The 27,312-nt window shown below is 55.4% G+C and overlaps 1 protein-coding gene across 3 annotated transcripts; it reads right to left on the reverse strand.

Annotated features, from left to right (window-relative positions):
• On the reverse strand, nucleotides 1-27,312 carry OGDHL (oxoglutarate dehydrogenase like). Of its 3 annotated transcripts, none has more exons than XM_032432528.1 (24): nucleotides 27,271-27,312; nucleotides 24,844-24,915; nucleotides 23,129-23,333; nucleotides 21,039-21,197; nucleotides 17,340-17,442; nucleotides 16,832-16,947; nucleotides 16,543-16,697; nucleotides 15,665-15,811; nucleotides 13,756-13,846; nucleotides 11,199-11,378; nucleotides 10,633-10,761; nucleotides 9,379-9,558; nucleotides 8,927-9,079; nucleotides 8,276-8,378; nucleotides 7,628-7,756; nucleotides 6,420-6,570; nucleotides 5,795-5,922; nucleotides 5,003-5,181; nucleotides 3,461-3,532; nucleotides 3,253-3,378; nucleotides 3,093-3,165; nucleotides 1,544-1,707; nucleotides 1,198-1,352; nucleotides 1-763 (listed from the first exon to the last, which is right to left on the reverse strand). In XM_032432528.1, the coding sequence occupies exons 3-24, from the start codon at nucleotides 23,330-23,332 to the stop codon at nucleotides 640-642; spliced, it is 3,021 nt and encodes a 1,006-aa protein (XP_032288419.1). In that variant the 5' UTR covers nucleotide 23,333; nucleotides 24,844-24,915; nucleotides 27,271-27,312; the 3' UTR covers nucleotides 1-639. The 3 variants fall into 3 exon arrangements, with proteins under 3 accessions (XP_032288419.1, XP_032288418.1, XP_032288420.1); XM_032432527.1 differs by lacking the exon at nucleotides 27,271-27,312 and adding an exon at nucleotides 27,187-27,266; XM_032432529.1 differs by lacking the exons at nucleotides 24,844-24,915; nucleotides 27,271-27,312 and adding an exon at nucleotides 27,187-27,263.

Here is a 27,312-nt window from a genome sequence, read left to right on the forward strand (position 1 = left end):
CTCTCTTAAGCATTTTTTTATTTCTCTGTTATTTGGTTTTCTACTTTGGTACACATGAGCTGCGGCTATATTTCACACAGAAGCTGACATATCTCATTATGACACGCCCCATAAAACAGAGCACATATAAATCACCTGGCAGGGTTTTGCTTCACCTGGTTGTTATTGCTAAAATCTTTATTTCTAAGAGCACAAAAGGGAACATTCCTTGAATCTACAGATGAACAAGGACAGGGTAAGCAGCAGCCAGATCTGCCAGGATGGGAGAGAGGGACCAAAGACATGGGCTCCCTTGTGGTTGTCCACAGAGACATGAACAGCACAGATGAAGAAGCCCAACAAAAATTTCAGAAAGACCAGGGCCAGTGGGGAAACACTCCCAGATGACAGCCCATCTAACATACACCTCTGGCTTGCTCAGTCCTAATAGACTGTGACATAAACACGATTGCCCAAGGTGGCCTAATACCGAAGCCAGCAGTGCCTATTCTTTGGCCTTAATTCCTTTTGTGAGTATTGTTTTATCCTGGAGCTCTAGACAGCCCCTCTCCTGGGCAGGAGCACTATCCATCCCTCCCCTTGCCAGCCCGCATGTCCCCAGCCAGTCCCACATCAAGACCCAGCCAGGCCTTGCCAGCTCTAAAATGTCTTGCCCTCAAAGGCCTGGAGATTAAAGGCAGAATCCAGAAACTTCTTCAGAGAAACCAGGTGTGTGTTCCTGTTTCCTGTGGCTGGTGCAGCCGCTGGGTCACGGCCAACGTACCTGGGGGAGAAGAGACAAGTTAAGGGGAGGTCTGGGCCTGGCCTAGCCACTACCCCAGGACTGCATCGGGTCTAATCCTGATCATCATCCTGCCGTATAGATGAAGAGCCTGAGGCTCCAAGAGGCTAAGTGGCCTAAGATCAAAGGAGGTTCTCTCATTCAGTTCTGGCTTCAGAACAAAAACAAAGGTTTACTCTCCATAAGGCGCAACTGACGGGGTCCCTGATCTGTCATCAACAGTCACAAAGCCAGCAAGGACTATGGGACCCATCCCCTCAATTTCCAGTGTGGTCCAGAGAAGGGCGGTAGCCAGTTCTGGCTCACACAGCCAATGGGGCAGGCAGAGCCAGGATGGGGCTTCACGCCCCCAGAGTCCCTTGAGCCCAGAGGAAGTAAGGGGTAGGTGGCAGATACCCCCCCACCCAGCCCTGTACCATATGGGCCGCGCCCGGCTCAGGATGGTCATGAAGCGTGGGCTGATGTAGTCATAGTAGCCCATGTTCTTGTGCTCTTCCTGACACCACACCAGCTCTGCGCCTGGGTACTTCTCTGCCTCTTGCTTGATCAAGTCGAAGGGGAATGGAGAGATCTGGGGCAGGCAGGGAGAGAGCCGAGTACAGCCAGGGGAAGGGGGCGTGCCCACGGCCAGCGCCCTAAGACAGTAGTGTCAGCATCCCTTGTGAGGCCCAGTCCTGCCCCGATGGGCATGCTGCCCAAAGCCAGGGGGCTGCCAGTTGGACCCCGTCCATTACCCTGACTGGGCAAGGGGCTAGGGTGCACCTGTTCCAGGCGGGTGATGGCCACTTGCTCCTCCAGGCCCTGGCTGCTCCGCTCCTTCACCAGGTCATAGTACACCTTTCCAGTGCAGAAGATTAGCCGCCGTACCCGCTCAGGAGCCTGCGTCGCAGCCCCATCCTCAGGAATCACCCGCTGGAAGCTGGTCCCTGGAGGTCCCACAGGACATTGGCAGGGGCACCAGCTCCCAGAGGCACAATAACTTGGCCAGAACAGCTTGAGAACCAGGCCTACATCCCTGGGCCCCCAGGCTCTCCCTGGCCACTGAGACTAACCCCAGGTTTGGATCTGTGGCTGCAGGGGGCACCTCTTGAGACAAACCATGGAGCAGGGGACAGCTGACACCCTCAGACATCACACGGAGAGGGGAAGAGACAGGCTGGAGCCAAGGGCACGGCCCCAGGAACATGAACATTTAAGGTGACAGGCTGGGGGGGGGGGGCACGTATGCTGGGGAGAGCCCTTGGAGGGGACAGAGAAGGTGGCATCAAGTCCCCATCTGATGGCATCGATGTCTATCCCAAATCTGCTCCCCATCCAGTCACACTCACCTCCCACATGCGCTCCCCAGCCACCGGATCACCAAGCTAGAAGGTGAGTCTGGAGGGTTGCTGCACATTCGTCCCTCCCTCCCTCAGCCCTGCTGTTGTCTGGGGGGCTGCTGCACATTCATCCCTCCCCAAGTCCCCATCTCCCTGTACATTTTTCCTTCCTGGGCACACACCACGTGCCAGGCACCAAGCCAACCATGCTGCAGAGAACCTTTGAGTCAAGCCACTCTAGTGTCCCCCAATCTCTGGTGAGGACTGAAGGACGGAGGGTAACTGGCTGCCAGTCCCCAGCAGAGGAAAGCAAGCACCGGGTGCTCAGGCCAGGCGGTCCACAACGTCAATGCCAGGGCTCTGAACCGCCGGCTCGGTCATCTGCCCACACCCGAGGGCACACCCACACATATACAAGTGAAAAACACCTGTCCACGCTGCCAAGTCCCTTCCTGGCCAGCACCTGCCACTCTCCCTACTACCCAGGACTGTGTTCCCACACAGCTCTGCTCTGGCGAGCCTCAGGGCCCCACCTCAGCCCCTCCCTGATCCTCCCTGGATCACAGCTCAATTCGAACACCTGGTCCTTCAGATACTTTATCTGACCCTCAACTCCTAGGTAAAGGAGTCTGAAAGCTCTTGGAGGGGCAGTGGGTCCCCAGGGCCAGCAATGTCTATTTGGTTCAGGAGTAAAAAAAAAAACCTAAATAAGTAAATGAATCATACTCAGTGCCCTGCCATCCTAGGCAGGCCTGCACCAGGCCTCCCTCCTCTCAGCTCCCCCAGCACAGCCAGGTGGGCCCGGCTGCTTGGCCCAAGTGAGCCAAGCCGGACCTCGTCAGGTGGCTACCATGCTAACCTCCCAACCTGGCCGCTGGTGGGGACAGAGCCCGGAGCTGCGACAGAGGTGAGGACAAGAGTCCGAGGAGCAGAGGGCCATGGGCCACCAGGCCCCCCCATCAGCCACCTCCCCGGCACACTTAGGCACTTACCAGATACCATTTGGTCGAAGCTGGACTTGGCCTCTGGGTGCCTCAGCAGAGATTTGGGTGTGAAGATGATCAGCTGGAAGGGAAACATGTGCCCATCTGGCCCGAGCCCCCACCCCTGGGCCTGGCACTGCCGAGGCAGTGAGCAGGGCGGGCAGCTCACCGGCTTCCGGAAGGGCAGCAGGACCTGGCGGCGCAGCACGTGGAAATAGCTGGCTGGTGTGGAGCAGTTGACGACAATCCAGTTGCAGTCGTAGAGCTGGCTCACTTCAAAGTCCTCCGTGAACACCTGGGGGGCCGGGGTATGGCTGGGAGGCGGCCCACCTATGGCACCCGTGCCCCGGCCCGGCCCCAGGGGAGGGAGCACTTACGGGGTATGCATCGGAGTCATCATTGCTCATCTGCAGGAACCTCTCAGGCCTGGCTGAGGAGTGCTCTGGGCCCTGAAAGCAAGTGCCAGATGGCATGGCCTGGCCTAAGTGCAGGGACCCAGGGCACAGGGGAAAGTCTGGGTGGCTTCTTAGAGGAGGTGCCCTCTCTCTCTGGAGCCTGAACCACAGTAAAGAACCAAGAATGTGGGAGAAGAGGAGAGGGAGGATGTCTTCAGAGGAGGGTCTGGTCAGAGCCAGCACATGTGAACGTGTGGGACAGGAAGAACAGGTAAAAAGGCCAAGGTGAGGTGCTTCTTCCAGAATGTTCTGGAATTGGCAGTTGCCATTTACTGAGTACGTGCTGTGTGTCAGGCACAGTTCTATGGACCCCATACACATTATTCACTAACCTTGAAAGCAGCCCCATGGTGTAGACATGTTTTCTCACTTTACAGACGAAGGTGAGTTGCAAAGAGATTAGGAACAACCCCATGGTCACTCAGCCACAAGGGGCAGATTCGAACCCATGACTGACTCCTACTCCTGTTCTCACCCACATGGGCGGCTCTGCTCAATGACAGCAGCAGGACAACACCACAATGACCTCCAAGGTGGCCCCCCATGGGACGAAGGTGATCTGTCCCATAGCCCACAGGCACCAGTCAGGCTGCCCCCCCCCCCCCCCCCAGCCTGGCTCAAGCTCCACCCTGTGCCTTTCCAGCTACCTGCCCTTGGGCAGGTCCCTCCACCTCTTTCCTCATGTGTGAAGTGGGAAACAGGACTGGCCACCCAGTCTGGTTGTGAGCATTCCACAGATGACACAGGCTACGCTGCTCAGCGCCGTGCATCCTGGCTCCGACAGCAGAGTGATCAGTCCCTGACTGGATGACCAGTCCAAGCGGCACAGGCCCTCAGGGACATGCACGGCAGCCCAATCATCCGGGGGGGGGGGGCCCTGCCCCCCAGTCACAGAACCGGGCTGGAGGCCGCACGCACCCTGCTCCTGGCTGCCCCCGCAGCCTGCACAGCCCCACGCGTCCCCTACCTGGGCGGGCTGCACACCCACCGGGGGGTCTCGAGGGCCCTGCTCCTGCCCTCCCGCCCCCACTGGCCTGCGCACCCTCCATGCTCCCTCTGTGCCGCCGCTCGGGAGAAGACCAGAGGACAGGCCGTACTACACAGCATTACCAGCTTCTAGCCGTGTGACTTCGGGCAAGCCCCTCTACTTCTCTGCCTCAGTTTCCCTCATCTGGAAAGTGGGAACAAGAGCTACTTCATTAATTTGCTGTCAGGACTGGAAGAGCTCACAGGGAGGGTGTGACACAGAGCAAACCCTCAGACGTGCCGGCTGCTTCCATCGCTCGTGACAGCCGTGCCACCCGGCAGCGGCACACGTACGCGGGCCCCACCCTGCACAGACCCGTGTGCTCCGGGGGCCTGGAGGGAAAACACTGCCCAACCCTGCAAGCAGCCAAGGGCCCACCCACCCTCTCCCAGGCGTGCCAGGGCCTTCCGAGCCCCCGGGCACCACGTGGCCCTCACCATGCCCTCCATGCCGTGGGGCAGCAGCAGGACGATGCCGTTGTGCCGCACCCACTTGGCCTGGCCGGTGCTGATGAACTGGTCGATGATGCACTGGGCCATGTTGTGGAAGTCACCAAACTGAGCCTCCCAGAGGACCAGGGCATTGGGGCTGGCCATGGCATAGCCCAACTCAAAGCCTAAACAGAAGACACAGAGACAGAGCCCGCCGCACATTGTCACCAAGTGGCAGCGGCCCCAGTCAAACCCAGCCCTTGTTCATACACTCTCCGTGTCCCCACCCATCCTTCCCAGCAGGCCAGCAAGAGCCAGGGGACTCCTTGTGGCCCAAAGGCCAGAATCTCCCTTCCTGGAAGCTCACAACATGCTCAGAGATGCCACCCTCAGCCCTAACCTCACACATGGCCAGCTTCAGCCTTATCTAGACCACAAGCCAAGTCCAAAGATACCCTGGGGAGGCAGCAGGCATCATCTGCCAAGAGGAACACCCCAAAATATGTGCAGTGCTGCTAAGCGGAAGGGACGGGGTAGGGGGCTGCTCGCTGCAGGGTTCCTGCTTCTTGGAGGAGGCAGTAAGGGAGGAAGCAGGCCAGCTAAAGGTCAAGCCAAGGAAGAAAGAGTACAGAGGACACAGTCCTGGGAGCCCAGAGCCTCGGGAGGGGTTCTTGAGATAAGAGCGGCTGGGTGGTCATGGTCAAAACAATAAAGATAGGACAGCTTGGGATGCAAGACCCTCTCTGGTCCCCAGGTATTGCAGGGTCTGCCTGACCTGCAGGCAGAGTTCTGACCCACCCAGGACTCCATACTCTGAGAGGGAGCTGTTGCACACAGTGTAGGGGGCCTGGTCAGGCCAAAGGTGGTTCATGGGGACACACGTCCTCCGGTCAACTTCCTGGTCATGGAGAACATGGTGCCGGTGACTGGAGAGAGACAGATGGGGAAGGGATGGAGGGCAGGTGGATTACCACCTGTTCACCCAGAGCAGGTGGGCCAGGTAGCAGGAGACAGGCAAGCCTCTGTCACGGTGCCAGGAAACCTGACTGAATTCCAGAGGATGGTGACACCAAGAAGGCCCTGGGAAGCCAGAGCAATCTGGTGTCTCTTCCAGGTAGCCTCCCTTCCCATCCCAGTGGTAATCCCACAGGGTCAGAGAGGTGGCCAAGCAGTCTTCTGATGGCTTGACCCAAGAGCAGGGGCTGGAGATGCTGAGGGGGCTACCTGTGACAACCTCAGCCAGCTAAGGGCTCCCCAGACACGGGCCAGGAAAAGGAGGAAGAGCTGGCTCCACCCCAGAGCTCTTGGGCTGATTGTGGGAGACCCAACACACATAAAGCTCTCAGCAATCCCGTGGGGTCTACGAGGACAAGGCTAATGCCCATGGGGCCCCAGGGCCCAGAGACCACTCTCCCATCCTCACCTGAACGTGCCCCTCTCCACATCCTGCCCACTAAGCCGCACGTGGATGCCCTCCTTGAGCAAGGAGCCAAAGGCCATGTACTCCGCCAGTGCCCAGTCCACCGTCCGTGTCTTGGTCATGTCCGCACGGCCCCGCAGGATTCGAGAGAGGCCTGTAGGAATGAACAGCCAGCCTGAGGGATGCAGGGGCTTGGCCACCCCAGAGGGGACAGCCATCGCACCAGGGCCCTAACCCAGGTGTGTATGTACTCAGTGTACACCGCTCCCACAGAGCAGGGCCTTAGCAGGCCACAGGAGACCCAGTGCCGGGCAGCCCTCCTCCGGCACCCCCACTCCATGAGCAGGCCTGAGCCCACCATCGCCCCGCCACCAACTTCCCTCCCTTCGGGAAGAAGGAGCAGGCGTCACTAAGTGAGCATCTGCCACATGCAGACACTGTGTGCACTGAGTCAGGAACATTCCTCACGGGTCACCTGCCAGAGTGGTGCTGACTGTCCCCACTGTCCACATGAGGAGACTGAGGCTCAGAAGAGGGAACGGATTTACGCACGACCACACCACTATAACGACGTTCGGATCTGAGCCCAGGCACCCAGCCCAAGCAGGGCTCCTGCTGGCCCTACACCTGTGCAGGCCCCATGTGACGAGCACACGGAGCAGGCAGGCCAAGACGCCCGGGCCACCGTGCACACTGTGGAGGAATCCCACAGGCTGGTCGGAGCGTGGCAGGCATCCACACCACCGTGGGGGCCCTCCAGGCTGCCCAGCCAAGACGTATAGCCAGAAGCCACCTACTAGCCTAGGTTCACCCAGGAGCGGCAGGCTCGCCCTCTCTCATCCATCCAGACCACCAGGAGGCCCAGCACTCCTGCCCCTTCCCAACATTCCAGACCCAACCAGCCCCTCCACGGAAGCCCTTGCTTCCCTGCTCTCCTTCCGTTTGACCCACACGCAACCCCAGCAAAGGCACTGCGAAAATCCAAGGTGCCCAACGTAAGCCTTGGCCACTGGCACCCGGAAGGGGGCATGGCTTCCCAACCTGCCCGCCCTGAGAGGAACTATTATCACGGGCACCTCACAAGAGCGCCAAAGAGGCTCCAAGAGCTCAGCTGACCTGCCAAGCACCAAGTGGGGACGCAAACGCGGCTCCGCGGCCCCTGAGCACCATCTCCCACAGGGCACGTGCTAGAGCCTGCACAGCAACCTTACCACTGTGGATCTTAAAGTCCTCCACGGGCACGGAGCTAGCCACTTCGCCAATGTGGGTCAGCACGTCCTCGGGAATGCCTGTGGCTGGGCATGTCATGCTCTTGGGCTCCCCGTCCACATTGAAGAAGCCTGAGAGGGCAGAGACTCTGTGTGCTTCTGGGTGGCGGTCAGGCCTCAGATCCCCTGGTCAGCCTACCTTCCCAGAACTCAGGGGCCCACCTCTTCCTTAACCCCACCTGCACTCAAACCCTGACCCACCCTCAGGACCTGTGACAGCTGACAGCCACATCTTCCCCTGGGCCCCTGTGGGGGCTGCTCCCTGGGCCCAGGGTCACAGCCATCTAGCTCCATCCCACAGAGGCCCTCTGAGCACCCCTCCCCTAGGCTCTCTCCACTCTGGCGTGCACCTGCTTTGGCTCAGCTCTCCCTTTCCAGAGAACAGCTGGTTGCATATGCGCCCAGGGCAATGCCATCTGTCCTGTACCCCGGCCCATCCCCACCTGCAGGAATTAGCGCCCCCAGCCTCAGGAGTCTCAGGGATGGAGCCCGCAGCCTCTGGGCTGGGCCACGACTGCCCTCACCCAGGACCACTGCAGTCCTGGTCCCAGGCCCAGGTCAATCACTCTCAGCCACACACCACTTACTCACCAGGCCAGGGGGAGTCCAGCCAGTGCTTTATATGCAGGATCTTTTTATCCTTGGACCTGCCATATGCCTCCTCACAGATCCGGTCATATTTGGCGATTTCTTCCTGAAATCAGGGTGAATACAAGAATTGAGGCAGTGATGGCCTGGATAACCAAAAGCTGGATCAACATGGACTCATAAGCCCTGGTCCCCTTCACTACACTACATTCTAGAACTGTCTGTCTACTGGCCCGCAGGGACCCTGTGCCCAGGGGCCAAAGTCTCAGAGTGAAGGGGGATCCCTCCTGCTCAGCAAGGGACTTGCTGGAGGCTCAGAAAAGACTCACAGTGCTTGCTCTCAGAGCTCCCTCAAAGCAGGAGGACCAATGCATCCATAGATAACTGTGGGGACAAACCCAGTTCAGGGCTGCCTCCTGCAGGAAGCCTTCCTGGACTCCTGCCTGAGGCTGAGCTTCCCCCACATGGCAGCATTCACTGTCCCACCAGGCTGTAAATGTCTTTGGCTCTCTGTCCCCCTTGACAACGAGGGGCTGCTGGGGACAAAGACCATATTGGCTATTTCTTGAAATCACTGCCAACATCAGCAACTACCCCAGGATCCCGGCTCTGCCAGAGGCTTATCTCAGGCATCCATGCAGCCCGCCTGCCCACCTCGAACTCTTGCAGGGTGACTGTGCCCTCAGCAATGAGCTTGTCTGCGTACTTCTTCAGCACAGGCACCTGTCTGTGGATCTGCTTGTACATGAGCGGCTGCGTGAACATGGGCTCGTCCATCTCATTGTGGCCACGCCGGCGGTAACAGACCTGCAAGGACAGTGTGGGGAGGGGCTCAGTCCCTGCCCCGAGGCTGTGCAGGCCTAGTCCTTGCACAACGGGGCGCGGGGGCGGGGGGGAGGCCGGCAGGACATGCCCTTCCAGGCCCCTGAGAGCCCCCCACTACCACGTATCACTGAAAGCCCCACCTCCAAGCCTTTGCAGAGCCTCTCTCAGTGGCACTAAACCTTCCCGCCAGAAAGCACTCCCAGCCCTCAGTGCCGAAGACACTGCAGACCTAGCCCACTCAGTCACAGCCACCTCCACCCTGGTCTCAGCCCCAAACCCACCAAGTCCACCACCACATCTTTATTGAATGTGTTCCTCCACTCGGCTGCCACACTGCACACGTATATCACGGCCTCTGGGTCATCGGCGTTCACGTGGAAGATAGGTGCATTGACCACACGGGCCACATCGGTGGGGTACGGTGAGGAGCGGGCCATGCGGGGGTCTGTGGTGAAGCCAATCTGCAGAAACAGGGGGAATGGACAGCGCCTCTGGAGAGCTCGACAGGCACCGCCTGCCTGGGAGACTGGTGGGTCCAGGAAATCCGGGGGATCTTTGCCTTGAGGTCCGTTAGGTGTGACCAGGAGGGACATGGCACAGGAAGGGAAAAGAGTAAATGATCCCTCAATCGGGGCCTACAGCAGGTCCTACAGCGATGGCAGCAACACCAAGGTAGCCTGCCTGCTTTTTTCCCATTTCATGCGGTGGCAGGTGGAGCGCAGGCCTGGCTAACCGCCAGCCCCGTCAGCTGCTATGTGTGCAATGCTAAGCCAGGTACTCTAATCCCCAAAGCCTCAGTTTCCTCATCTGTCCAAAGGGCTCATTAAATACTACTTCACAGGGTTATTCTGTGAAAATTAAATGACTTCATGCAAATAAGGCAATTAACCCAGGGCTTTATAGGCTCAGAAGAGCTATTAGTAAGCACAGCTGCCTGAGGAGCAAAGGCCTATGACCATTGTGTTCTCAGACTGGTTCCTAGAGAGCTAAAAGGAGCATCTGGTTTCATGCCCAGCCTCTGTGCTAGTTACATCTGTATGCCTTTGTCCTTACAACGTTCTCCATAGTGTGTGTGTGTGTGTGTGTGTATTTACATGTACACGTATACATAGAGACACAAACCAATTTCATAGAGCAGGCTGGGGAGAGCAGGGATCCTGCCTGAAGTCACACTGGGGAGTGGCAGAGCAGTGGGATTAAAACCAGGATCATCTCGGGGCACGTGGGTGGCTCAGTCGGTTAAGTGTCCGACTCTTAGTCTCGGCTCAGGTCATGATCGCAGGGTCCTGAGATCAAGCCCCACACTGCGCTCCATGCTCAGCACAGAGTCTGCTTGTCCCTCTCCCTCTGCTCCTCCCCCCACTTGCTCTCGTGCGCTCTCTCTCAAATAAATAAAATCTTAAAAAAAAACAAAACAGGATCATCTCAAAAAAAAAAAAAAACTAGGATCATCTCACACTTCCCCCCAAAAGTGCTACCTAGAATTCAGGAATGGGGGACACCGACGAGGCCCGCCAGGCAGCCCAGGTCCTCACCTGGTTGTTGACAACCACATGCACAGTACCATTGGTGGTGTAAGAGGGCAGGTCACTCAGGTGGAAGGTCTCATACACCACACCTTGGCCAGCGAAGGCAGCATCCCCATGAACCAGGATGGACATGACCTGCAGGGCCGGATGTCAGGAGTCAGGAGGAGTCTGAGCCTGTGCAGCCCAGCACTGTGTCCTACAGTACTAAGATCCAAGCCCTATTCCTCCGAGCCCACCCCTCAGAACCCAGCCCTCAGAGCCCAGTCCTCAGAGTCCACCCCTCAAGCCCAGTCCTCACAGTCCACCCCTCACAGCCCAGTCCTCAGCGTCCAGTCCTCACAGTCCACCCCTCAGAACCCACTCCTCACAGCCCAGTCCTGCCAGCCCACCTCTCAGAGCCCAGTCCTCACAGCCTACCCCTCAGAGCCCAGTCCTGCCAGCCCACCTCTCAGAGCCCAGTCCTCACAGCCCACCCCTCAGAGCCCAGTCCCTCAGAGATCATTACTCTCTCAGAGTTCAGCACTCGGAGCCCAGCCCTCAGGGCACACCCCTTAGGAACCAGGTGTGTTCACCTTCTTGCCCTGGGCATCCCCTCGGTAGAACTGTTCTGCCTTCGTCTTTCCCTGCACCACAGGGTCCACGGCTTCCAGGTGGGAGGGGTTGGCCACGAGGGACAAAGTGATATTTCTGTTGGTGACCCGGTTGATCCTCTCATGGTACATGCCGAGGTGATATTTGACGTCTCCAGAGCCCTGAAGGTTAAGGCAGGCTGTGAGGAACCCAGCCCTCTCACCGCAGACAGGAAGACAAGTAGACATGCAAGCCCACAGTGGGGCTGGGACATTTCCTGGATTCTGCTCCCTGGAAAGGCTGTGCTATTCCTGACCCACACCCTACCCCTCCTTGAGAGAGGCAGGCAGGTTCCCCTAGGCCTGGGCTCAGGGGCCAGACAAGCTCCCTCATCAGAGCCCCCCCGCACTGTCAACTACCATCCTCAGCATTAATGACAGTGCAAGCAGAGAAATGAAGGTGCTGGTAAGAACAGTGGCGTGGCCTCTGGGCAAATACTGGAGCTGAACCCCTACCTAATTCCTTACACCAAATAACCAATAATGTATACATGACAGATGAAGCCATAGCATAGCAGAGAAAAACATCATATTTTATATGATCTTGGAGTAAGGAAGGCCCTTCCAAACAATGTACAGAGCTCAGAAGCCATAAAAGATAAGGCAGCTAAAATTTAATAAATCTGCCGAGGGCGGGGTAGCAAATCCATGCACAGTGTTAGGGGGGAAAGAATCAAGCTGAGAAAAATATTTATAAGACAACTGCAGGCAAAGGGCTAACACCCTCAATATATAAGACACTCTTACAAATCAGTAAGACAAAGCCCCAAATCCCATAGAAAAATGAGCAAAAACCATGAAAAGGAATTTACAGAAAAAAAAATATACATGGCTTAAAAACATGTGAAAAGATACTCAACTTCATAACAAAGCAATATGTTAAAATGCAATCATTTTTGCACCTATCATATTGACACAGACAGGAAGATTTGACAGAGTAAGGGAGGACAAAGCCTGGGACCTTCGCACATGCTGGGGGTGGGCCCACTGGTGTCTTCAAGCTCTCTGGGGGGACGTTAGTCTGGCTACTGCATCTCTCAGACACCATCTAACAATGTCCTCACACACGTGTGCAAAGAAACTCATTCAGCAACTTAACACCCATCAACTGGTGAGGCGCAACCCAGGGGCCTGCTCGAAGCTCAGGGAGCTCCCGTGTGCTGCACGAAGCCGCGACAGCTCGTTAAGTGAAAACAGCAAGGTGCCACGTGCTGTCACAAGCTGCCCCCCATCTCCCGGCCTTGTACAAACAGGTCTGTCCCGGACGGATCTGTGGGTTGGGACCTGTGTGGAACGTTTCTGGAGGTACACACCTTAACACAAACACTGGCCACAGAGGAGCCTCTGAAGAGCAGGCGAGGGGTCTCAAGAAGGAAACTTAATCTCATCGCATACGCTTTTTTTTTTAACAATACTCATATTTTTTAATTAAAAAAATAGTAAATACTTTTTTAAAAAATATCCTTTAACCAGACTTTACACAGTTTACACACATTATCTCTTTGATTCCTCACAACCATCCTGGGGGGCAGGAGTTTTCATCCCCACTTTACAGAAGAACAAACTGAGCCTGGGAGAGATGAAGGTGACATTAGAGCGAGTGCTCTGATCTCTGATAAGCAAAATGAACGGCATCTTGGGGAGAGTCTGGGCTGGAAGCCAGCAGATGTGGATTCTAGTTCCTGTTTTGCCTAATGCACTGGATGACCTTGGAGCAGCCATTTAATGTGGTTCATTTTAACAAACCAGGCACCCGTCCTGGGTGCTGGAGCTTCGGGGATGAGGTCCCTGCCCTCATCCTGCTACCAGCCTAGAGAGGAAAACAGATACACACACATGTGCACAGGCTGGAGAAGGTCAGAAGAGAGATGGTACGGAGGGGAAAAGGGGTACAGGGGAGGAAGGGATGGGCTTGCTGCCTTGAGGACCAGGAGAGCCACCCAAAGAGGAGCCAGGCAGGGCTGTGAAAAAGGCAGAGAGCAGAGAGCAAGGCCATCTGTGTTCAGGCCCAGTGTGGGTGACGGCATCAGGGTGTGAGGTGTGCTTAACATACGTGCAGACCAGGAACGGGCGAGTGAGCAGAGAAATGTTTCCTCTGCTCCTCACTGGGCGCAGGAAGCTGTCCTGGCCTCCCAAGGCTGTCCTGGGCAAACAAATGAGTGAAGAGACCCTTCTGGGCTGGCAGAGAGGACCCTGAGTACAGAGTCAGGCCACACAGCTAAAGTAAATGCCTTTAGGCCCTTCCCTGCACCTCTCCAGGCCTCAGCTTCCCTAGCTGAACATAAGGAGGCTGATCCAGATTGCCTGAGGGCTCTCCCAGCTGTCAGAGATCAGAGCACTCACTCTAAAACACCTTAGTGACCTCACACAAACATACCCATTTTCTTCCCACTTTTCTGCATATCCATCCATCTCCAGGTCTGTTTGAGCCTAGATGCTTCTGGTCCAGTCCCTCCCTAGTGCACCTCCCAAATATCTGGGACCAGGGTTTGGCACCTACCTCGTCTGCCGCCTCCAGCTTGGGGTCAAACTGGCAGAATATCTGCTCCAGGTCCTTGCGGATCACGTTGGCCAGCACATTCAGCCTGCCCCTGGAGCCACAGGTGGTAGGACTTTCATCTGGCACAGAGGCCACCTCCCCCCAGAGCCCCAGCATCCCCACACTCCTGCCCACCTGGGCCTATCAGATTAGCATGGGGGTCAGGGAAACCCTCCCCGGCAGGGGAACCCTCCCCGTACAGTCCGAGGGAGGCCCGGTCCTCTCATTCTGTCTCAATCTACAAGGCATGTGAGTGGTTCTAGCTGGCCAACTCCCCCAGAAACCCCTGTACATCCCACTCAGATTCTGGAGGCCCTCATAAGCAGAAGTCACCCAGCCTCATGGCAGGATGCACACATCCCCACTCCCCCCAGCCACCCCTACATCCCTGCCCCACCCCATCTCCCTCCCCACCCCCAGAAGCTGAGCCTAACCCAGTACCTCAATCCCAATCTGCTAATGCATCAGAGCTGCTCAAACATGACTCCCAGCCCAGCCAGCAGGTCAGATCCTGACCTGATCCTAAGGTCAGGAGTTACCAGGGGACCTGTCCAGGGGAGCTGAGGTCTAAGGGTGGGGGTAGGAAAGCAGCCAGAGACCAGGGACTCTCTAGTCCGCCCTGGACTTCCCATCAGGATGCAGTTTATTCAGGGGTGGGCACCAGGCTGATCAGGGCACAGGGGAGGACTCAGAACTCACCCCCCCCCCCCCCCACCCCCCCCCAGGACCCCGCCCCCCCCCCCCCCCCCCCCCGCCGCCGCCGGCCCCCCCCCCCCGGGGGCCCCCCCCTTGTTGGGGGGGGGGGGGGGGGGGGGGCAGAGCTATGAGGCCAAAGGAGCTAAATGAACAACCCTCAGCTCCTTTGGGCAAAGCCTTAAACCCTCCCCTTACCCCCAACTATGGAGGTCTGGCCTGGAACAGCCCTTACTCAGGCCAGAAGCCTGCCCAGCACCACCACATAGTCCCAGAACTGCCCCTGACTGCACAGTGCCATCTTCCCCGAGAGATCCACTGAAGCCATGTGTGTGGGATCTCACACCACTGGGCCAGCTCTGCCTGACCCTCTGACGAGACACTGGGCATTTCTGGCCCCTGAGAGCAAGGAGCTGTGACAGACAAACCCCAGGCTCCTGGCAGGCTAGCCCACCAGATGGGGACCCTCTCACACTGCATCTGGACACCTAGACACCCCTCATGTTAATGCAGTCCAGGACTGGCTCACCTGTGAGCAGATGGAAACGGTCACAGGAAATGCTGGGGCTCTGCCTCTGAGACTGCTCAGCATGTCCTCTTACACCCCGTTCCACAGGACCTCTGGCCACCCTGACTCTGTCCCCAGGCTGTAGTCCTCACTAGGGCATAGGCTCCAGCTCAGAGGCTAGCACCCAGCTGCTAGGCCAGCCTTCCAAGTCTATCAAGGTCTCAGGGAAACATGCAGTCAGCTGTGGCCAGGGGAAAAAACCCTCAGCTCACCTCCAGAGATCCCCCTCCGGGGGATGCCAACCCAAGGCCACCTGCCCAGGCCCTGCCCTCACTTCCCTGGGACATGCTCCTCCACAGGAACCTCAAGAGGCACGATACACCCCTTTTCTGAAATTTTGACTCTCCTGGGGACAGTGGCAACATGGGGAGAGAGAAACTAAGTCTGAGCAAACACGGTTAGTCCCTGCCTCCATGTGCTTTTGGCCAAGTGCCTAACTCTGTGATGAGCAGGCCCTAGGGCCCAGGGACTGAGAACTTTCTAGGCTATCCTACCTCTATCCCCAGATTCCATCAAAACCCCTGCTCTGATTTTCATCCCCTCCCTTCCACCTCATTCTGCTGGGCCTAGAGAAGAGACAGGCTGTGGAGGAGCAAAAAGGGGGCCCACCTGTGTGGCATCCCCAGGATGACATTCTCGATCCCCATCTCACTGGATTTGTCGATTATGGTCTTGAGGGCGGGAATCATGACCTCACAGCCCTCCAGGCCAAATCGCTTCTCAGAGGACCACTTCCGGGCCAGGAAGTCTTCAAATCTGCTTGGGGAGAGGAGAAGGGAAAGGATGGAGAGGCTGGGGCTCACAGGGGGCCATTCATGAGGGCCAGAGCTGGATGCCCAGGACAGAGGAAGCAGCAAAGTCACCTCCCTCTGCATAATCAGGACCTGCTACCAATATCCACCAACAAGGAGCGTAGGTCAGAGGGAGGCTGGGCATCCTCCCAGCCTAACCAAAGACTTCTGCCTGCACCCAAACCCAGCTATCACCCTCACTTCCCCTACCCCTGCTCCCAGCCCACCATCCTGCACACACACACTACACAGGGCTCCCTCTCCACGCCCCAAAGACCCCCTCACCACTCAACTCACATTCCAGCCTGCACCTCACCACCAGGGATCCATTCTGCACCCAGCAGCTGAGCCCCATGCTCTTCCTGGCCACTGCAGCCCTGGTCTACCCAGTTTCAGATGACCAGTGGGCAGAGCCAGGTGGCACCCCACCTGCAGGGAGGCGCTGCTACACTCGCTCCATGTAGGGACATCTTCCTGTCCAAACATTCCCACAGCCACTTTCCATCACTTCTGCCCCTGCTGTCATGTTCTCCTGGAGGCCATGCCTGCCCACCTGCCCCCGTGCTGCTCCTACGGGCTTCCCGAGGCCAGGGGATGAGGCCCATCCAGTCTGCCAGTGATCCTGGCTTCTTAGCCAGGGCCTGGAGCAGCCCCTCCAACCACGCCCGCCACCCAGGGTGGTGCTGAGGACCTGACCTCATGGAGCGCACCAGCCGGGCCAGCAGGGTCCGCTTCTCCTCACTGGAGAACTGCATCACGCCAGGTGTCTCGAACTTCTGCCGGACCCACTGGCACTGCTCCACGTCATTGATGAACATGAACTCCAGGCCGATGTGCTGGCAGTAGGTGCTCTGAGGGAACAGACAGGGACTCCACAAGGAGCCAGGAGGAGGGACAACTGTCCTGAAAAGGCAGCACCCTCCTTCCCTCTAGCACGCTCCAGAGAGTGCCAGCAGGGCTGCCTGACACACCCGCCCGTGCTCACCTCCAGGCGCCGAATGATCTCCCGCAGAGAGAGGGTATGTTCAGACCCCCCGATGAAGGTGGTCGTGGGCAGCTGGAACTCCTTATCTAGGTCAGCCTCCCTCAGGTCATAGAAGGCTGACGAGGCACACACAGCCCAGGCAGTAGAGGGGAGGGGAAAGGGGTGAGGGGTCAGGCCCTGGTGGGGCCCAGCAGTACCCCCGGACCTCCCACCAGTTCCAGCTAAAAGTCAAGGACTCTGTCCGCAGGGTGCAGGGAGGCTGAAAGTCAGAGCCCAGCCTGTACCACAAGGTGGGGCTTGGGCAAGTCTCTCTAGCTTGCTGAGCATGGTGCGCCAGCTAGGGAAGATGGGGAGACAGCACAGTGAGGTAGATGGGCAAAGGTCAGAAGAAAGCCTCTAGGGCTGACTGCTGGGCCCCAGGCCCCAGAGGCCAGTCAGTCCCAGAGCCCCTCCCTGGGCCCCAGGCACCAGCTGGCTCTGGGACTGCCAGAGCATCAGGAACTCTCACCCAATTTATCGATGGTTGTGATTAAGTCTGAGGGCACAAAGGAGTCCAGGTCTGCATCCAGAATGCCCAGGGGGTCCAGCTGGGCCACATGGTGGCCCCGGATCTGGGAGAAAGGGAAAAAGGTTGGGGCCAGGCTGGGACACAGATGGACAGACCCTCACCAAAAGCCACGTTCTGGGCCCCGGCCCCTCATCCCCCACTTCAGAATCTCAACTCTCCACACGTCTCCAGCACCCAGCCACTGCACAGTTGCCGAGGCCATGAGCACTAACGTGGCAGGAGCTCAACTCTGTTTAAAAGCACAACACGCAGCTTTCAAAAATAAGGATGCATACACAAAAGGATTAACTGCAGTAGTACTGGCAGTCACAAAATTCTAGAAACTTCCCAAATGTCCATCAATAGAAGACTGGCATATGGTTATGGGAAACCCACACACGGGAGTACTATAGAGCTGTAAATAAAAAGTCTCTATTGCTGCAATGAGGTAGTCTCCACAAAATACTGTTAAGCAAAAAAGCAAACTGCAGAAAAGTATGTGTGGCAAACTCTCCATTATCTAAGAAAGAGAAGAGTCAAGTAAATATACACATTTGCACGTATTTGTATATACACAAATAAATATATGCATTAGAAGAATACATCATAAAACAAGAAAAACTATTATCTGTGGAAAAAGGACAAAATAGGGTAGAATGCCAGGGCTAGAAGCTATACTTTTAAGAAAACATTTTGCTTTGAAGATTTGATTTTGGAATCTTGTAAATATTTTATACCACTATAAAACAAAATTAAGTTTTAAAAATTAAAATAAAACAAAAACAAGTGAATTCATGTATCCATTTGGTCACATAACTACACAATCAACTAACAGAATATCCCCAAAAGGCAAATAGAACTCCAGGAAAATAATATTATAAATTCATTTTTATTAGTGGTAGTGGTAGTATTCGAGTTATACTGTAAAACTGTACTGTGTAGACTGTGGGAAAATCAAGTATGTCATTGTACTGATGTCTTTGGGACCTCTACTTTTGGCATCTTTAAAAGAAGAGTGACATAAGATTAATGAGGACAAGAACAAACCCTAAGTCCTGCGTCTGAAGTATGTGGAAGCAGCATATAAACCCATAAATGTGTTATCTTTAAAAAAACAGTACATATTTCCTGGCTCTAACCACTAAAAGGGCCCAGAAGGCACGACCAGACCATAGCAGCGACACTCCCAGCACTCCCTGAAGAATTGGCGGGTCCAGGGCCAGGCAGAAATGCACAAGATGAACTCGGAGCATCCTGTCATACCAGAAAGCAAAGGGGCGCTCAAACTGCTGGGCAGGGAGTAAGGACACATTCGGACAATGGGAAGGATGGTATCTGTAACAGATGAAAACTCATCAAATAGGTTTAAATTCATACATTCGTATCAGACCATCTTTGGAGGATACCTCACACTTTTGAAAATCAGCCAATAAAAAGAAAAATCAAGCACTGATCCTGCCTTTCCTAAGCCATCTGCACCTCAGGATAAATGGGGTTAACAAAGTAAGTTTTTCCTGATGGAAGCATTTCAGGTAATAAACAAAGGTAGAAATAGACTATTATCACCCTTTTTACCACTCCTAATGAATTAATGTGTCCAGGAAATAATCATCCAGAGCTGCTAACTGATGAAGTACCCATCACCACCAGGAAGCTGATTTTAAAACAAAAAAAATCAAATCTGTATTGGATAAAGCTTCTAGATGTAATTACCAATTTACAGAAATTACACGGGACAAAGGGACAGATGAAATGACACCATGGGGATGCAATCAGCAAAATCCAGACTCAGGAAAACTTTACAGCACAAACCACACACACACAACACACACACACACACACACACACACACACACACACACACACACACACTAAATGAATGAATGAATGAATGAATGAATGAATGAATGACAAGGAATACACACAAAACCAGAGAGGAATCCGTAGAGCACAAGAGACTCAAGAACCACATCAGCTTATCACAACCTATGGCTTTATTTGGATCCTGATTCATTCAAGCAGTAAAATCATGAGAGAAGCAGGCAACCGTGAATACCAACTGGGTATCTGATGACCTTAAGGATTACTGTTAACATTTTTAGGTGCAACGGTGGTATTGTGGCACATTTTTAAAGAGTCTTTATCTACAGAAATACATGCTGAAATGTTTGATGTGAATGAAATGGTATGTCCAGGATTTGCTTCAAAATAATCAGCGGCCAACAGGTGAGGGCCCGGGGTGGTAACAAATGAATCAAGACTGGCCCTGTATTAACGGGGGTGGGATTTGCTACACAATTCTTCTACCTCTTCTGTGTTTGAGAATGTCCATAACAGTAAGTGTGAGGATTTTTCAGTACTGTGTGCTGATGAGTCAAACGAGAGCTCTCGCTCCTACAGACCTGCAAGGAGTGACAGCCCGCCTGGTGGGAACTCCCTCACGTCAGGCACAGCCTTTGGCAGATTTCTACCCTAGAAAAACACAGTAACACACCTGATTTCAGACACTACCCTGCTTGAAGGACTCTCCAGTGCTTCATCTTGGCTAAAGAACAAAGAGCAGCTGAAGAGCTGGGAACTGTGCTGAGAGGACAAGGCCCTCGGGCAGCACCATGAATGTTACCTTGTATTTAGCATGGAGCTTTGTGTTCTTTGTTCTTGATTTTCAAAGTAAATGGTTAGCTCATTTTCTGACTCTTTCAGCCAGCCAAGAACAATTACTACTTTTTTTGCTTTGCAGGTGGCCCACAATCCACAGGTCCTCAGGCAAGCAGGGAGGCCCAGCCCTGCAGCGTCTGTCTTCCATCCCAGGTCACTGGTGCATAGGCAGTGAGGCTGCCACCCCAGGGTGCCTCACTTGGAGGCAAGGCACCACCGCCACTGGTTAAGTCCTCCCCCTCCCCTGGCTCCTGCGGTGGCTTGCTGCTCCTTCCCATGGAGTCTGCCAAGAGCCCCAGAATGCCCTTGCCCTTCCTTCTGCATGCCCGCCTGACAAGTTGCTCTTATGAAATACTTTCTGCCACTGATTCCCAGAGAGATCCCAAACGATTACACTTGTTATGGAGGGAACACCCAGAGCAGCCCTCCAATTAGTCCTGTTCAGTCAACACCAAGAATATGGAACCTCATCAAGATGCTTCGTCAGAGCAGGGGCCCAGCCTGGGGACCGAGCAGGGGAGAGCCGAAGTCTCCAGAACAGAGCAGCTGGTAGAGAAGGAGCTGTTTACTGAACTATCCGTTCGTTCATTCATTCCGTAAACCCTAATTAAACGCCTGCTGTATATCAGTCCCAGTCCTCTTGGAATGCTCAGTCAAGAAGAGAAAACAGACATTAAACAAGGGTCGATCTACTCAATTTTTATTCAACCTTTACCGAAATTGATTACTAAGTACCACTCTAGGTGCTTGGGGCATAGTGGTGTGTGAGACAGATAGCACTCCATGAGAAAGACCAAACAAAATACCAGGGAGTAGTTAGTGATGTGAACAGTTACATGACGACGAGTAACGGGAAGAGAGAGAGCGACCCGATAGAGGGCTCAAAGAAGGGCTCTCTGGAGGAGTTGACGCTGGAGCTGAGCCAGCCCCCTTCCCATCAGCACCTGGCCACACGCCAGAAGCCAGTCCCGCCTCCAAGCCTGGGCCCTCCCAGCCACTCACCTGGTAGGCCCGGATCAGGGACTGCACAGCCAGGTGGTCCTCTACCAGCTTGCTGGTGTCGGTCCGACTTGAGACTGCTGGCCTGCTCTCAGGGAACCGTGGCTGAGCTGGGTCACAGGCACCTTCCTCACTGGCTTTTCGGAAGAAGCTGTCCCAGGACTGGGCAGAGGCAGAGGTAAGAAAACAGTCAGTCAAGTCAGGGCCTGGGAGGAGTCGGGGGTGGCCCTGCCTGGGGGCCCCAGGGGGTGTTGGGTGTTCCTTCACCACTATAGCTCTTAGGACCTTCCCAGGACCCTGCCGAGACCTCTTATAACCAGCCCAGGGCCTCCCAACCCAAAGCCCAGATCTCTTCAGTCCCCAGCTTGGAAGGGTGTTGAGGGAAGGCTCTAACTTGTGACCCAGGGGCCTCAGGTGTGAAAGAGGCTTCTACCCTGGGGAAACATGCCCTCACACACTGTGGGTTGGCAAGAGGGCAATTTGGCAGGCAGGGCCTCAACATCTTCAATGAATGTAACTTTTTTTTTTTTTTAAGATTTTTAATGAATGTAATTTTTGAAGCAGCAATTCCATTTTAGTAATTTATTCTACAGATGTACTTATATAGGTGTGCCTGGAGGTACATACAAAGATGTTCCTTACAGGACTGTTTACAAAAATGACAACATAAAAAAAAATCTAGGGGCACCTGGCTGGCTCAGTCGGTAGAGCATGCAACTCTTGATCCTGGGGTTGTAGGTTTGAGCCCCACGTTGGGTATATAGATTACTTAAAAATAAAAATAAATGAAAAATAAAATCTCAAAAAAAAAAATCTAAGTGGTGACCAGTAGGAAACAGGTTAAATAAATGATGGTACATTTAGATTCTGGAAGATTATGCAGTCTTTAAAAAAAGAAGGTGCATTTATTACTATGGATATAGAATATCACTAAGATATGCGACTGCAAAGTGAACCAAGCAGAAGAGGACATGACTGCTACTGTTCGTGTGGAAGCCAAAAGCAGATGTGCATATGCACAAGCACCTCCGTGTTCCAGTGTTTTCTTCTCCACACCCTCATTCGAGAGAACCAGGTGGCACAAGCCCTCTGGAAAGCAGTTTGGCGATGCCCATGAAAATGTTATACACAGAGCCTCTGTGACCCAACAATTCCACTTTGGGGAACTGATCCTGCAGATAGCTGTGCACGTACAAGATGACAAATGGACTAAGTGACGCCCTGTGGCAGTGGTCGTGACAGCCAGGGCTTGGAAATGAGCGAGAGGTCTGGCGGTGGGGACAGGTGTGGCACATCCACACCACGGATCACTACGCAGCTGGAAAAAAGAACAATGAGGCTCCTGATGCACTGACATGGAAAATCTTGGAGATGTATACTAAGAAAAAAAAGCCTGGAGACGTTGTTTTTGTGTACAGCGGGGAATTGAGTTGTTTGCAATAAATTTACCTAATGGATACAGAAGAAGGATAAAGGATAAAGAAATTTACTGAAAGGATACAGAAGCAACTAAGAATAAACTGGGGGACAGATAGGTGGTCGCTGAGCAGACAAGGGATGGACTGGGAGGGAGACTTTTTACTATGTAACCCCACACTTTCTGGTTTTGAGTCATGTTATCACTTTCCTCTGAGAGTGAGTGAAGAGGAGGGAGAACAGCTTTACTTCTCACTCCTCGCAGTCATCTGAGGGTTGTTTTTTTTTTTTTTTACCATCAGCAGATATTTATTCAGCTCAGTACACATATAAACACTTCTGGCCCTAACTACGCAACAAAGAGCCCCCTGGCCACAGCACAGCACGACAGAGGGGGCAGGGGCGGGTCTCAGACCAGGTGTGGCTGAGCAGGACAGGATCAGGGCTTCTCAGGCCAGACCACCACCTACTGGCTGGTTCAGCAACAGGACAGCCACGGACTCTCCTCACCCAACAGGAGAACAAGGCTTCTATGAACAGGGACGCTGGAGGAGCTGAGAGGCAAAGAAACCTGCCCAAGCTCACACAGCGGGCAAGCCGCTTCTCCCCATGGCCCCCTCCACAGCCCGGCTCCAGGAGCTTCCCTCCTGCGCAGCAGGCAAGGAGGGGGTGCCAACCTTGTGGACGCTCTGGGGATTTTCCAACCAGGCGAAGTACATCTCCTCCATGTAACTGGAGCTGCCTCCACGTTTGCCGCTTGGGAAGGTGGCCGGTGGCCCAGAGGACCTGCTGCGCCAGTTGAACATGTGGACATCGTGGGGGGCCAGGAGCCTTGAGGCCTGTGCCCCAAGCCGGGAGGGCAGTAGTCTCAGCTGACTCATTCTGGACACAGGCAATGAGGGAGAGGCATAAACCACAGACCAGAACAAAGGCTCCAGCAGCCACTATTCCCTCAACCAGCATTTGTTGGTTCTACTGGGCAGGTGGCCCCGGGCTCGGCATGGATGGGACAGAGGAGAATGGGACGGTCGGCCAGCCCTCCCGGGGTCACTGCCTAGTGGGAGATCCCAGCTCAGTCAACTTCACCAACAGCTACTCAGCATCCCTGAGCCCCAATCCCGCCGTGCCCCACGCACCCCAGCCCACACTCCCTCTCTGCTGTCCCCCTAAGCCTGATAGAGAGACAAGTACCACCCAGGCCCTGCCCCAGGGAGCATTGAGCCTAGGTCCCGAGCCCACTCAGAGGGTCACAGGGCATGTGCAGGCAGTACACCCAAGAAAGAGTGGGCCACAGAGCTGGCCACCCTGGAACTCGAGCAAGGGAGTCCTCCAGGGGCTGGCGTGTGCTATGCCTGGCCAGGAAAGAGCCTGAAGAAAGGGGTCTGGCCGGGCTGCACTATCTCGGGAGGCCTATGGCACTGCTGGGTCTCTGGTCACTGTCACCAAAAATGACTGGTGTCTTCCTCTGACTGCAAAACCAGCCCACAGCACTCTCCCAGGCCAGAAAGCCAATCACACAGGCCTCAATGACCCCACTTCACAGTGGGAGAAACACAGCCTCAGAGAAGGGAAGGGCACTGGGGCACAGTGAAAGGCAGATCAGAAGCCTGGCCCCATGCCCAGCCCACCGCGGCTCTCAGCTGGAGCCACCCTCTCTGGCTCCACTACCCTGCCCAGAGTTTACACTCAGAACCAACAGCACTCAGGACAACCCACAGCTCAGGGGGTACATACAGGCTGGAGAGGACCTAGAACGAGAACCTGTAGCTCATCTCGTCCCCATTATGTCAACTGCCCTTTGCCCAGGAAAATTCCTGAATAACCAGTTTTAAATACTGCTTCCTCCACCCCCTCCCCGGCCAGACAACAGTTCTGAGAGCCTGAGAGCCTCCTCCAATCCTGGCAAGCCCTGGGGCTCCCTATCCAGGCCAGATGGCGGTTGACAGGGCCCACTAAGGCCACCTCCTCCTACACAGGATTTGTAAAGTAGGACCTCTGTTTCCCTACCCCCACCCCCACAACGGTGAGCAGAGCTCCGTCCTCTGCTCCAGCCCAGCACTGCCTGTACACAGAACAGCATCCCCTGAATCCTCATTAACACCCTTCTTCCCAGAGAATCCCAGCCTGTAAGTATGGTCCAGCACCAGAGCCACCCCACCAGAGGTCACGTAGACAGGAGGAGCCTGCTTCCCCTTACGCAACTCAGTCCCAGAAAACATGCCTTCTGGGGCATAACTGGCTCCCAGGTCCTACCTGGCCGTGAGCCAATACCCTAGACAGGGCTTCCCCACCCTACCCCTGCCCTTTAGCTCAACCAAGTCACCAGAACTATCTGACTGGCCTTCTACAAGCCCTTCCAGCCTGCTTCCTCCCCCTCTCCCTCCAAACTCACATGAGGCAAAGAGAAGGGGGTGGTCTTCTCAAGTGAGGGAAAGTAGGCTCCTCCGGGAAACCAGCAGGAAATCTAAATAGAGTAAAATTAAAAAGCAAAAATTTAGTCCCGTGAAGGGAGGAAGAGGGTGGGTTCAGCTAGTACCTAAGCCCACAGTGCCCCAAGCTTTCCACATGCTCAACCCCTGAAGCTTCAGGCTGCAAGCCCAGCCCCACCAGCCGATGAGTCCAGGCTCCACAGCAAGGGTCGCCAGGGGCTGGATCTCCCTGAAAGAAGGCCTGGGCTCTGGGATCGAGTGCTAGGGTCCCAACCCCCTGCTCTACTTCTGACCGTCCCTAGGCAAATACAAGTATAGGGCTGACCCAGCCCATATGGCCATAGGCAATGAGGGAGAGACATAGGACATACTGGCCTAGAAGATCAGAAGAATGTAAACAAGCCAGGAAGCTCTAAAGCAAAGGAAACCAGACACCAACAACATCCACTGCAGGAATAAAAATAAGAGCACACAGTCTGTGAGCACGGATTCTGGGGCAGATTCTGTTCACTTAACCCTCTCAACAATCTCATGTGGTGGGCACTTAGAGTAGCCCCATGTTATGAAAGGGAAACTGAGGCACAGAGAGACTAAGCTGGCGAGCGATGGGGCTCTGTGTGCCCTCCTCACTGCAGAGTCAAGATGTAAACCCAGATTTCCCTTAACCACATGCACTCTCCAAGAGCCTCAGCCAGAAGTGCACGCTCTACCAGCACACACCCCCACTCCCACAGGAGAACAGGATGGCTAGGGTGGCAGTGACAAAGCCTGGCTGTGTCCAGAGTGGCCTAGTGCAGAACACTGTTTTACAAACACTGAATGATCTGGAATGGCTGCTGGGCACTGCTATGGCCTTCACCCAGCCTGGTAGGAGGGCAGCCAGCTGGCCACCCCTACCCCCGTTCCCACAGGGCTAGAAGACCCAGGAGCCCTGAAGGGGTGGAAACAGAACCAACCTCAGCCAGAGCCCCTGCCAGCCCTGCCAGGTCCAGTCCACACAGGCCAAGACAGCAGCAAAGAGTTAGAGTCAGGCATTCTGTGAACCACCTGCCCAGCCCAGTCCCCAGTGGACTAGTAGGTAGGTTGCTCTGGGCAGCTCTTGGGGGTCTCCTCTCTAGGGACAAGGTCAGTACCAATCCCCACCCCCACCCCCACAACCATAACAACTGCAGGCATGCTGTCCAGGAAGCCTCCCACACACAAGGCCCTGCCTGGGCTGCCCTGGTGAGGACTGCACTGCAGTATGTCCATTGTAGAGATCAGTTAACAGAGATCCAAAGAGAGGAAAGGCCCTCCCCAAGACCTTGAAGCCACGCAGCAATGGAGGCTGGACTCACACTGCTGCAGGCCGACTCTGGTCCCACATTCTGAGAACTGGGTGGGCTTTTCTCAGAAATAAATCCAACTCTAGTTTGCTGAACCCAAGAGAAGGCAGACTCCAAGGTAAGGAGCAGGGCAGGGAGGAGTGTGCTTATTTCACTGGCAGAGACGGAGGGCCTGAGCTAAAGCCCAGAGGTTGTAAAAGTACAAAGGTAGTCGGGATCTGTTCCAAGAGCCTAGGGCATGTGTGGCGAGGAGTTGCAGGGGAGGGGCTGCAAGGGCGGGCTTGGGCCTCTAGGTGGAGGGGGAGGGGCTCAGAGTAGGACCCTTAGAGTCCGGTTTATGCCCACTGCACCTTCCCCTCTCCCCCCAACATCTCCCTGGGAATGAGAGAAGCACTTCCCAAGCTGGCTGCGACCTCTGGCCCATCCTGTCTCTCTCACGGCCTCAGTTTCCTCATCTGTAAGCAGAGGCCCTAGTTAAAGCTGTCTACGAGGCCCCGCCCCCAAGAGGTCCTGAGACTTGGAAAACTGCCTGTGTGTCCCGCCAGGTAGGTAACGCCGGACCCTCCCCATCCCCAGCTCCGCTGCCTTCCGCAGGCCGGCCCCTTGAGAGGGTGAGGAGAAGCAGCCCACACCCCCCTCCCCCAAGGCCACAAAAGGCAGCCTGGTCAGTCTGTAGTCTTCGGGCTGGAGAACCCACGCTGAAGCCTGAAACCCCACCGTTCACAAGGCTCTCCTTCACGCAAAACACTGCATTCACAGGGTCGAACATGCGCTAAGGGCTGAGGGTCCTTGGAGAGGCCGCGGCCAAATAAGGGCGGAGCCAAGGTCACGCTCACCCCCCCACCCCCGCCTCCCCCGACGGGGCCCCATTCAGGACCCCGGGTAGCGGCTCCCCAGGACCCGAGAGCAGAGGGGCCGCCCCCGAGACGGCAGGAGAAGAGGAGGTGCATGGACCCGGAGTGGCGGGGCCGCCGCGCTCACCGGGCCGGCGGGTCCGCGCAGCAGCGCAGTCCTGGAAGCCGCGTCAGGGGCTGGGCGCAGTGGGTGCGCGACTTGCCCAATTACCTGGATCACGTGACGCGGCAGCGCCGGCCGCCCGAGAGCGCG

This window comes from Phoca vitulina, unplaced genomic scaffold (assembly GCF_004348235.1).
Source record: "Phoca vitulina isolate PV1807 unplaced genomic scaffold, GSC_HSeal_1.0 scaffold48, whole genome shotgun sequence".
NCBI lineage: Eukaryota > Metazoa > Chordata > Mammalia > Carnivora > Phocidae > Phoca > Phoca vitulina.